At 41.3% G+C, this 12,553-nt stretch overlaps 1 protein-coding gene across 1 annotated transcript in view; it reads right to left on the bottom strand.

Moving 5' to 3' along the window:
- COL6A5 (collagen type VI alpha 5 chain) overlaps positions 1–12,553 on the bottom strand; it is a 79,364-nt gene that overhangs the window by 37,688 nt on the left and 29,123 nt on the right. The window contains exons 14-24 of the mRNA XM_006907253.1: positions 12,326–12,352; positions 12,170–12,214; positions 12,011–12,064; positions 9,848–9,910; positions 8,786–8,851; positions 8,323–8,376; positions 4,799–4,834; positions 4,221–4,283; positions 2,663–2,725; positions 1,547–1,609; positions 200–262 (exon numbers count right to left, since the gene is read on the bottom strand). Coding sequence (XP_006907315.1) covers positions 200–262; positions 1,547–1,609; positions 2,663–2,725; positions 4,221–4,283; positions 4,799–4,834; positions 8,323–8,376; positions 8,786–8,851; positions 9,848–9,910; positions 12,011–12,064; positions 12,170–12,214; positions 12,326–12,352 — 597 coding nt within the window. The remainder of the gene's footprint in view (positions 1–199; positions 263–1,546; positions 1,610–2,662; positions 2,726–4,220; positions 4,284–4,798; positions 4,835–8,322; positions 8,377–8,785; positions 8,852–9,847; positions 9,911–12,010; positions 12,065–12,169; positions 12,215–12,325; positions 12,353–12,553) is intronic.

Raw genomic sequence — 12,553 nt, forward strand, 5'->3', positions numbered from 1 at the left:
TATAGCCTCTTTGCATGCCCCCCTTCTCTCTCACTGTTCTCCCTAACTTTAACAGACTAGCTACAGAATGAGAGCTGCATGGGGTGAAAGAGATGTCCCAGCATCTTCCCAGAAGGTTCTGAAACACTACCCAGGTACTTTGACTGATGGAACTCAGCACTTGGAACTGGGGAAGGGTAAGAGTCCTAAAACCTCACACCTGTTTTCCTCGCTGTCCAGCTTGCCCCACTGGCCCAGGATCTCCAGGGATTCCAAGTTCTCCCTAGTAAAATGAGACAAGAAGAGCTTTAGCCTAGTTCCCACCATAGGAAGTTCTGTCCACCAGTTGGGTAGACTTAGGGCTCTCGGTGAGGGTTCAATGCCCAATAAGGAGATAGGGTATTGGAAACTAATAATGATTTCCCCAAAAGTGAGCAAAAAACATCAGCACAACTCAGGGCTGGACTCAGTGTTACAGAAGAACTGAAGGAGTAGGCAAAGAGTGGAAAATGTGCTCCAGGGAAAGTTGTTAATTTGCCCATCCAACAATTATTTACTGTCATGGAAAATAAACTGTTGAATATGACAGGTATCGTCCTGGTTGGAAAGACAGACAATTAGACAGGCAAACCTGGGTGATAAAATTCAGGGTACTATGGCAGCAAAGAGAAGGAGAATTTCAATTAGATTTGGTGGGGCTACAAAGCTGGCTACCTGACAAAAAGGATCATGGATGCTGAGGCTTGAAGGCTGAGTTGTGTGAGCTGGAAAATGGATCAAAGGAGGAGTGAGAATGATCCAGGGGGAGGGAAAGCACTAGTTCGAAGCCTGGGGGCAGGCATACAGGAGAAAGAAGAGCTACAAAACCTCAGAATTAGAGTCTAACAGCAAAGGGCCTTCTAAGCTACTTTAAAGTCTGGAGATTTTCCTAAAGGCCGTGGGGAAATTAAGACTAGCTACATAACTTGTGGGGTTCAGTGTAAAATGAAAGCACAGGTCTCTTGCTCAAATCTTAAGCCTTTCAAGATGGTGACAGCAGAGTATTAAATCAAGCATGAGGCCTTTCTAAGCAAGGCCTCCTGTGTGACCGCACCAGTTCCAGGCCCCTGAAGCTGGCTTTGGGACAGGGAGTTGCTGAAAAATTTTAAGCAAGGGGGTGGGATTCCAAATAGGCCAAGAGTTTGTTCTCCGATAATCTCTAACAGAGCCACTGCAGAGAAGGTAGGATGAGTTTCACAGGTAACTACGTGCACAAATAGATTTGGGTTCTGACACCTCCCACTCTTGGCCCAACTCTGCCACGGTGTGCATTCATGCATTCAGGAAATCAGGATGTTGAAGAGGTTTTTCAGTGTCGTTTCATGATGAGTGAGATCACTGTCTCTCCTAGTGAAATGGGGCAGTTTCATGAAGAGGTAAGCAGTTACCACCCAATGGAAGGAAAAGAATATATTAGCAGAAAGTTGGTGGGTGGGTGATGGAATCATGTGAGGAATTAACATGGAAATCAAGAAAAGAATGGAAATAGTTTTTTCTCAGTATTTGAAACCTATACGAAATCTATTACTTTTTTTCCCAAAGGTCCAGGTCTTCCAACGCTCCCTTTCGCTCCCATTGGCCCAGGAGAACCCTGAAAGGAAACAGGAAACAGAAATGTTTGTGCTACAGCAATTCTCAGAACACTCATTAGATAAGTTCCGCTTTCCTTCATGCCGTTTCCAACAACTCCTTGATGCCTCCTTAACAAGAAACCCAGCAACCCAAGGGAGATATCTGGGCTGAAGTCAGATGATTCAGGCTACAGTCCTGGTCAGAGGACCACAAGCCTTCATCCACAGGGATGCTACTGTCCGTATGGGACCTTAGTGAGAAACAGAAAAGGTGCCTTTGACTCGACACACAATATTTCTGAATATGGCAAATTTGTTGTAATGCACAGATTTTGTTAGAACATAGTATTTTGCTGTCACTGGCACTTTTGTGCACTGCACCATGCACACATACAAAGCGGTGTGCAGAATGGGTTTCATTTTCCCAATCTGAAATGGGTGAACATGTCTTTCACAAACACGCTAGGAAGATTACTGAGCAAACACAGGCATCCCTCGCCTTCTGAACTCTCACCAGCTGAGCTGAAGAACTGAATAGATTCAGAACATTTTTCATATGAATCCCTCACTATCCAAACTCTCATTACTCACTGTTAGAAATTTGGGAACCAAATAGATTCAGAGGGTGAATTCGAAGTTGGACTTGGGAGTTAAATAAATTTGAGTAGTGAGGGATCTTTGTAAAAGCAATTTTAAATATCTGCAGTCAATGTAGATATGCACGGCACAGATACTTTTTAAAAGTTAGAAAAACCAGCCTAATGTATCAGGTTTCAAAATGTTCATGAGTCAGCAAGATTTGTATTCGTCCAAATGCTTTCTTCAGGCTGATGAAATGGGTCTGCACTTCCCAAATAAAACTCCAGTAAAGGAGAAAGAGGAGGGCTTATGCTATATACAAGGAATCTGAGCTGTGCTAAAAATTTGTCCCCAATTTTTTGTCCCAAGACAATCCAAAAGTGAAATGCTTCCTATGTAGGTAATATAAAATAAACTATATATGAAGTTGTTTTTGAAGCAGGAGGGAAATAAAGGTTGGAGACAACTGACTGTAACATTTCTGAGTCACTCACCTGAGGTCCTTTGTGCCCCTCTCTTCCCATCTCTCCTTTCCTGCCAGGAATTCCGTTTAACCCCTTTTGTGGCAACAAAAGAAACATAACATAATGAATTCAATGAGAACTTACTTTCCTCATTAGTGCTTTTGAAACAGCCCCATAGAAAAGCAATGGTCCAACCCTTCGAGCAGCCTTTTAACTCTGAGATTAAGCGTCTGTTAGAAGAGGAATTGAGGGGAGACCCAGATGCAGGGGTGCAGATCTTATTATGGAATTCTCAGGCTGGATATAAGACCTTCATCTCTTTCTGAGAGGGAGAAATGAAAAAGAGACTAAAGGGAGAAATAAAATCCATAGGAGAAGGAAGGACTACAAAACCAACTGTCAGATGGATTCTTTTGATGGGGCGGGTTCCCTGGGCCAAAGTGCTTTCGATGTGTAAAATACGGAGCAAAGTTGTTTCAAGTTAGCAGAAAGGGACATTTTAGCAGCAGACCTCATCAGGTATATTGAAGAACATTTTCTGCCATATTTACCATCAAATGTATGGTTCTTATATGGTTCTCTTACATAGAAGGAAAAAAATAGAGGTGCTGGTAATGTTTCTCATTACCAAAGCACCAGTTGGAAAATGGCCCTGGCTGCTCCCTACAAATGGTGGTTGGAGCCACTGGGCTAGCCTTGGTTCACTGCCTAAGTATTAAAGAGACCCTGGAGTAGTGGAGGTCACGTTACCCCTCTCTCCGCAAAGCCTGGGAATGGATCTCAGTTGGTCCCACGGCTAGTCATTCTAGAAGACCTGCTACCTTGTGGCTTGGGTAAGGGACTCCAGAACCACTCAAGAGAATCCCAAATTCCAGTTGAGTATTACTAATCTGAAACTTCCTAAAAGAAAAATGAATTCCTGGGAAGGTCTTAGAATGGACACATCTACACAGGCCTTTCCAGACCAGTTCAAGTTTAAAGTGGACTCCATATGGTGACTAAATATCCTTGTGTTATGAAGCCATTCTCCAGGAATGACTAGCATCTTTCTGACACGGAAGAAAGACAGATATGTCCTGACTCTATCGCCCACATCACTAATGATATGACCAAGAAAAAATGCAAATGGCTCACATAAAGCCCTATTGGTGATATACCAGAAGCACTATCATCCTGTGTGGAGTTAGCTTTAGGTAAATTGAATAACAGTTTCTGATTCCTAACTTTCCTTCACGGCAGTCTGTGGGCAGGACCTCAGCTAAGGAAGGAAAACCAATTTGTTATTGATTACTAATAAAATATTAAGGTCTTAATAATTCATTATTACTACCATGCAGACAAAATACCAGGTGAGCACAAGAGCATGCCTTTTTTCTATCAGTGAGCTGCAAATGTAAGAGCAAATTTGATGGAGCAAAATTACCCAGCTGCGATGGGAAATGAGGGATTCCAGAGACAGGTGCCATGGAGGTGGGAGAGGTAGATTACAAATTCTTTCTTTCTTTCTTTTTATATAGAACTGCCTGCCATCTTCCCATCGGAATAACTCAGCATTATTTATCAATATTTATGAAATATCCCAACATACCTGTGGGCCTTGTAATCCTTCAGCTCCCTGTGCACCTTTAGGTCCAGGATTTCCCGGCTCCCCCTGATGAATGAGAGTTTTCCGTGTTAAGGTTTTCTCCACATAGTTTCCATATAGATTTTCTCTTTAGAGTACCTAGTACTGCAGCACATAGTATACAGGTATTGTTTTGTTTTTCTTGGCTTATACCCTACTTTGCCCAGGATTTTACTCTTCTATATTGTCTAAGAAATGAAAACAAGGTTTTTGATTCTAGTAAAGAAGTTCGCATTATTGTAATCAATTCTCAAGGCATGCGAAAAGCATTCAAGTGCAAACATTTGGGATTACACGGGTCCTCTTGTCTATGAAGTGTCTGTGGAGGAGGCTTTGCCTTAATCAGGCCTGTCTTCTTCCTGGCACCTGAACTTGAGGACACTTATGTTCCCCTCCCCCTTCCCCATCAGTGAGAATCACCTCCAGTGCCTTGCACTTCCTACAACATCTTTGTCAAATGCTCATTCATTACCAGTGCCATTTCAAGTGAGAATCTCCTTGGCCTCATCTACCAAAGAAAACAGGAAGTAAAGGGCACTCACCGGGGCACCATAGTGTCCTCTTTGGCCTTCTCTTCCCTGGAAGAGAAAAGACAAAGTGTTAGTACATGGGCATTCTTTATAGGCAAACCAGCCTGTCTCATTCCCTAACAGACATAAGTAACAAGCAGCTCAAAGGAATGGCTTCCTCAAAGCACTTTCCAAAAATGAGTTTTCATACTAGGCACTTAATTATAGATTAACATTTGGGGGATTGACTGAAAACCAATCTAAAAGTCATTGTAGACCCAGCTCCAGCCTGACAAACTCTTACAATTATCTAGGAGGCTGTTTGGAGAATCAAACCATTCTGAAGAACCTGCCTCTACCTTTCCTCTTTGGCAAATCCCATAAAGCACTGTCTGCTCATCAGAGCCTTCCTGCATGAGATGGCCACATCCATCTCTCTCTGTCCTGAGCCCCTGAGTGTATCTTGGGAGAGAGCAAAATATTGTTAGATACAGTGCTTCCTATAGGCCCACTGGGGGTTGTTTCCATGGAATTCTACAAGGAAGAAATGACTGATAGGGTCTGTTCGACTTTGTGTGGTCCAAATGGCACCTCCAGGTTCATCAGAGAAAATCTGGGCTGAGCTCTGAAGCCAAAATCTGCACCTATTCAGAAGTGATTTCAGGTTGCTAGCTCAGGTGCTCCACCCAGTGGCTATTTTTGCCACATGTTCTTCTTTCCAGAAGGTTAACCAACGGGAAGATAATTCAGGCCCCAGATCCTAACTTCTTTTTCCCTAAACAGCAATGATAAAGTCCGTGCTCTCGCTTCCCAGGCTAACACACCTGCCTCTTCAAGAGAGCCGTGGCACGTTTCAACCATCAATTTACTTTGTGTTGTGATGAACAACTATGATTACTTTAGGTACAAAACAAACACTTTTTAAAATTCTATTCATTCATTCATTGAGTCACTCATTGATTCATTCAGAAAGGTAGCCATGGAAATCATTTCAGAAACACTGCTTTTTTCGACTGCTCACTTTCTGAAGCTTTTTAGAATAAACTACCTGACCAAATATTAGCTCCACCGGGTTGGCTGATGATTAGAATTTCTCCATTGAAGTTGAGGTTGTGCCCCTTGATTCAGGCACTCTTTGCTTTTAAAATGCAAATACCCTTTGGGAGAAGTCACCCATTGTAACTTGTCAGCTGTTTGTACTTTGATATAACTAATAGAACTCTTGACATATGAACGCAGAGAAGAAACAGTAAAGAAAGGTTGAAGTCACTGTTTTCACAATGTCATAATTCTATTCATTAAAAAACAAGGATAAAATAGCATTTATTCTGTGACAAACAGTATGCACAATGTTTAGGGGCGTGTCCTTAGAAGTCAGGCAATCTCTAGCTCGACCATTCCCTTTAAAGCCTGTGTGGCAAAGAGCATTTGTACAATAAACTTTAGCCAAGGTGATTAGGAGCACAGACTCTGGAGTGCAACAGTCCGGGTTCAAACCCCAGCTCTACCATTTATTACCTATCTTGATCCTGGACAAGCTGTCCAAGATTCTTTGTTTTCTCATCCGTAATCTGTATATAACAATAGTATCTACCCCATAGGTTTATCATGAGGATTAAATAAATTAATATTTGAAAGTAATCTGATCAGCACCTGGCATAATATAGATGCTATAAAACAGCGGTCCCAAGCTCTATGGTATCAGGGACCAGTGCTTCTATGAGAATCTAGTGCCTGATGATCTGAGGTGGTGCTGAGGCAGTGATGCTAGTGCTGGGGAGTGGATGCAAATACAGATGAAGCTTCACTCAACTGCTGTGCAGCCTGGTTCCTCACAGGCCACAGACCGGTACGTACCCATCTGTGGCCCGGAGGTTGAGGACTCCCGCTATAGAAGTATAAATGCTATTATTTATAAGTATTCTTTATGTGTGACAGGAAAAAAGCAGTAGGCCTGGAATGTGATTTCAAGTTCACTGATCCATTTTGGGGGGGCAACAGCTAGTACAATTATTAATTTATATAAGTTGAAATTCTGTCAAACAAGAGGCAGTGTCTTAGGTTTGCTTGTGTTCTTAGAATTTATCAATCTCTTAAGATCCTCTGCCCCTCATTAAGAATTCCGGCCTTCACTGGAAAGGTGGCGGTGAGAGTAGAAAAGTTTACTTTTCTAGAAAAGCTTACAGTGTTGTTTTATATCTACACTGCCTTACTTAATTCAAGAGAAAAGAGTTTGCAGAGGAGGAGATGGGCAGGAAATTGTGTGAAGATGGGGGAGGGAGCGTGAGAGTTTCCTGTCCTTGGAGTGACTTAGAGTAATGGGCTGGTTTGTCCAAGCAGTAATCCCCTGCCGCAGCCCTAAAAGTTCTTTTTTAAAAGTGCATAATTGATGGTGACAGTTATAAAGCTATTCCAAACTAAAAGAATTTTCCCTTGAACAAAAATACACATTTATCTTTAAAATTTATAGCATGTGTTTCATCTTGCTACTCTCTTAATTCTTCTGATTCATTTTAATTCTCTTGTGTGGAAAAGAGGGCAAAGTCCCAAAGAATTTTACCAGAAGCCCTGGGAAGTCTAAGCCATCCTATCGTAGATTCTTTTCCTTAAAACTATGATTCGAGATAAAGAAAAAGGGGAGGAAATAAAACACATTTATCCACTATCTATCCCAGAGAGAAAGGCAATCAACCATAGCCTTCTAAGTGATAAGAAGATTCCAAATGGGTAAGAGAAAAGAAAGCCAAGTATTTTCCATTCCCTCTTGAACAAAATTTAGGGCCAGATCTAAGATGTTGTACATTATTCTCATTCTATGATCTCCATGCTAAGCGCATGATAAGGAATTTCTAACATGTTATAAATATCATCTCTAACTTTAGTAGTCCACAGAGAGAAAGCAATTTCTTGGTTGTTCCTTAAAAAGAAGAGGAAATCCAATGTTACTGTTTTAGGCTTGATGTCACACGAGATGCTATAAAGTTACCCTAAGATCTCAAGGTTGCCACTGGCTTGGGCCTAACTGCCAGTGTTTTGGTTCATTCAGGAAGAATTTATCTATGATTCTTTTTTCCCAATGGTAATATATGAAGAGTATTTACCCAGTTCGTAATAATCTTATTTAAGCTCAAAGATGCTAAGCTACTCGAGGAGGGCTTTTGTGTTATGGTTATTGACTCTCTTCAAAAGACATTCAAAGCTTCTGGAGGGTAGAAAGAGACAAGCAAACTATGTCACAGAGGTCCTCAAACAGGGGCAATTCTGCCCCCCGCCACCACACCCCCAGAGACATTTGGCAATGTATGCAGACATTTTTGCTTGTCACAACTGGAGGGAGAACGTGCTCCTGGTATCCAGTGAGTAGAGACCTGGGATGCTGTGAAATAGCCTCTAATGCACAGGATAGCCCCTCACAACAAATTATCTGGCCCAAAATGTCAATAGTGCCAATGTATCAGCCCTGGATCAGCCAACTCTGCAGCAAAAAATATTCTGAATGTCTCTATGGCATCTCCAAATGATAAGGAGGGAAAATAAATGTCCACGGAAATACTTACCCTGCTTCCTCTGGGACTAGGACTGCCTTGTGTCCCTTTCTGTCCGGTACTACCCTAGAAATACAACAGTTCCCCAAGATCATAAGGCAAAATATTCTGAATAAATTACAAAGGCAACAGCATCTAAACCTCAAGCATCTAAAACAGCAGAACGAGAATGTCATGCTAAAATCTTTCTGGACATTAACACTATTGGGTATATATCCATATCTAGAGAAAAATGGTATTGTAACACGCACTACTACTATCAGTTTTCCCATATAATACCACCTTGTAGAAACTTAATAATATTGTCCATGTTATAACCTACTACAGATATAAGGCTCTTTTAAACGTGAATTTAAGGGTGTTTGTTCAATTACAGAAGACTTACATATTTTACTAAATAATTAATTTAGATTTTATGAAAGCTTCAGCTCAATAACAGAATTAATCAACTCTCATGTAAAATAGATCCAATTACTTGTCTTCCTTGTTCTCCTTTGGAGCCCTTCTGTCCTTTGATGTTATTGTTTTGTCCTGGATTACCCTAGAGAAAGATTTAAAAAGTATTTCAGAATCAAGAAACAGCATCTTTCTTTCTTTCTTTTTTTTTTTTTTTTTTTTGCAAAATGGTACAATGTTCAAGTAAATACTAAAGTTATTTGGATTAAGTGACCAGGGGTGTTAGAAAATTCTCCATGTTTGAAACTCAGAGTTTTTCCTGTTTAGAAAAGTATAGCTCACTGCCAGTGTTAACACCACACGTAGGAATGCTATGTTTTCTAGGATTCGACATTTCAGCGATCGAGAATTACTAGAGTTTGTAAATGAAAATACCACTACTAAAAACAGAATGCTATAAATAGAATGATGTCATTTGTTTTCAAAGACTATCAATATACTAGAGTGATGTGAAAATAATAATAAAAGTGAGATTTTTTGTGGCAAACTTCGGGGGTAGGTTAGGACTGCAATCCATGAGTTACCTCGGGGTAAATGCTGCAGAGGCAAGTATTCTCGGGTCAAACAGGAAAAGGGTTAAAAAATGAAAGTAATATTTCCCCAAGTTTGAAGGGGACTTGGTGATAAATGACGAATTATAAGAGTGCATGCTGAAGCCATGATGAATTTCCTCTTTGTATTAGCAGTTCACTGATGCACTAGTCCAAATTTGCTTGTGCCACTCCCTCAAAGATGCATCAAGAACCCCCTGTAATCAAGTCTGTGAATAGGAAATCTGCAAGATCAGAAGGCCAAATGGCAAAACTATGGGAATTCAACCCCTCCCCTGACAAAGGAACTTGAAAGTCTCAACACACCATAAGGATGAGTAAGATGGAACTTTAGTTCCCAGTTCTGAATTTTTAATCAGCCTAGATCAGATGCAGACAGACTTTTCCCAAACAAATATAAGCCTTGGTCAACCTAACTCCCTCATTCTCAAGACAAGTCTTTGCCTACAGGTTAGCAGGAGACATTAGGGAAAGGAAATAGAAACTGTGGAGCAACTAGAAATTCAGAGCTAACTGGGCCCTTAACTTACAGGATCCCCTGGGAAGCCCTTCTCCCCATATCCCCCAGGGGGGCCTCTGGAACCTGGGCTGCCCTGCAAAAAAGAAAATGAACTTCTGAGTTAGCTTGTAGGAGGGTTTTACAATGATATTAAAATGTCAAGAGTTGTCTGTTGGTTTTTTTTAAATTAATTTATTAATTGATTGATTATTTTATGGTGACATTGGTTAATGAAATCCAGTAAGTGTCAGCTGTTACTTTAGCAGTAAGGCATATATATATATTTACACTGTGTGTTCACCTCCCATAGTTAGATTTCTTTCTGTCACCACGTATTTGACCCTCCTTACCCCATCTACCTGCCCTGTCCCCCCACCTCCTACCCTCTGGTAACTACTCGTCTATAGTCCTTGTCCATGAGTAAGAGTTGTGTGTTTTAGGAGGTGAGGAAATTAATCAGACAAAATGATTCACATTCTCCTACTTCAGCCAGGTTCCCTCAGACTTCTCAAGCAGGACTAAGTCTAGTTTTAAGCCTATGGTCAGGATCTTCTGTAGTGAGGCTGAGAAATGGGAAACCATCTCATGGTCTAGCATAGTGCTGTCTAATAGAACTTTTGACAGTGATAGAAATATTCTGTATCTGCACTGTCCAATACGGTAGCCACTAGCCATATATGGCTATTGAGCACATGAAATGTGGCTAGTACAACTGAAGAGCAGAATTTTTCACTTTAATTAATTTGAATTTAATAGTCACATATTGCTTGTGAGTACTGTATTGGACATCCCAGCCAGTCTAGCACCTTGTGACATATATAATTAAATTGTTCACTGGAAACCTCCACAGGAATGTTCCATTGTCACCTCAAACTCGACTGTTTCCAACTAAACTTGCCCAGGCCAGGATGCTTACAGGCCTCTAGACTGACTCCTCATTTCATGCTCCTCTGGTCACTTAGATCTAGAGGTCTTATGTCCTGGATCCAGGACTAGGGTGAAATAAGCAAGTCACCTAGTGTGCAAAATTTAGGGAAGTGCTCACTCTGCGCACCACTTCCTGGATGAGTGCTTCTTTAAATTTTACACCCTAGGAGCTCACTCTAGTCTGGGCCCTGCCGTGTGCTTAATATGTCCTGTTTCTGTTCTCCCTGTCTTTGCTTAATTTGAAGGCTTCATCACTTCTCACTTTGACTGTTACAGATCCACCCCTCATCTTTGTCTTGTCTCTATGTCATCTCCAATACAGCTGCCACACTACCATCAAGTAATATTTCTAAAACTCAAATTAAATTGCGATCTCCTGATTAAAATCTTTCAAAACCTCCCCACGGCCTAATGGTTAAAAGCGCAACCCCTCCTCATGGCTCACCAGCGCCTTCCTGATCTCTTCACCCCCACCTCTTGAACCTCACCTTCCTCTACTTCTACTCTAATGCTCACAACAAGCAGAACAACTTGCAGTGCCCTGAAACCTCGTGTCTTTGCTTATGCTATTCCCTCTGTCTGGAATGCCCTTCCTCCATGTCTTGCTAATTCCTATTCATCTTCAGCTCAGGGACCATTTCCTCCCAGAAGAATTCCTGAACTCCCTCCCCACCCTACTGAGTTGGGCGTCCTTCTCTGGGTTCCCATGTAGATGCTTGCAACATGCTCCCAGTCACATTTGCTACTGATATGTCTGTCTCCCCAACTATACTGTGGGATCCTTGAGGATAAGGACAGTGTGGTTCATCTCTGATTCTTTAGGGTACAAAAAACATAAAGTCAGAGCTGCTTGAAACCATGTTAATGAGTGTTGAAATGTATTGAAAATTTTAAAAGTTTCACTGTGACTTGCTCTACCAAGGCCACCAAAATAATTTTGTCTCTTTCTTTTGTTTTTTATTTTTTCTGGTACAATAAAGAGAACATGGAAGCTGCTGACAGGCAAAAGCATTCATTTTCAAGCTTCTGAAAAACATACCCATAGAGGATCCTTGCATGCCTTGCATTTTTCTAGCGGGAAATTCCTGAAAATGACCTAGTCGCCCCCTTGCCCCACCTTGGAAGGCAGCATCTATTCAGTGGTAACAGGCCTTCATTATATGGTTATGTCCACTGTCAGTTTTATGCCTCATAACCACTGACACGCAGCAATTAAGACTGTCTCTGTCACCAAGTTCTCCTGCTCTGATGTATTGAAAAGTGTTACCTGGGATCCTGGATCACCTTTTTCTCCCTTTTTCCCAGGAAATCCATGAAAGCCCTAAAAGAAGACAAAGAAAACAAAATTCCCATTTAAATAAAAAATATATATATATATATCAGCCTTATGCTGATCTTATGGTATCTGAAGAAAAAAATAGCTTGCCTCTTCCCCGTCGACTCCATCGATCCCATCGTCTCCCTGTGCTCCCTGGGAGACAGACAACAGCGGGCAGCAATCAGTTCAAAGCAGATCTCGGTCACACGCTTACAGGGAAAGTAATCCCATGAGAAAATTCAGTTTGAGGAGAAACTACAATACCTTATATCCAGAAAATCCTTTGGCTCCCTGTAAAAGAGTGAACATTTCACTGACATAGCAAAGACAGAACGTGGATCCTGTTGGAGCAGGAAGGGGCTGCCTTCCTACAGGGAGTGACTGTGTATTTCTTTAGTGGCTTTTGGACTTACAATCACAAAGAGGTTACATGGGGAATTTGATTTAATGCTCAAAACTCCTTGAGATTACTAAGAAGAGAATTAATCTGCA

The sequence above is a fragment of the Pteropus alecto genome, unplaced genomic scaffold, assembly GCF_000325575.1.
Source record: "Pteropus alecto unplaced genomic scaffold, ASM32557v1 scaffold92, whole genome shotgun sequence".
Classification (NCBI taxonomy): domain Eukaryota; kingdom Metazoa; phylum Chordata; class Mammalia; order Chiroptera; family Pteropodidae; genus Pteropus; species Pteropus alecto.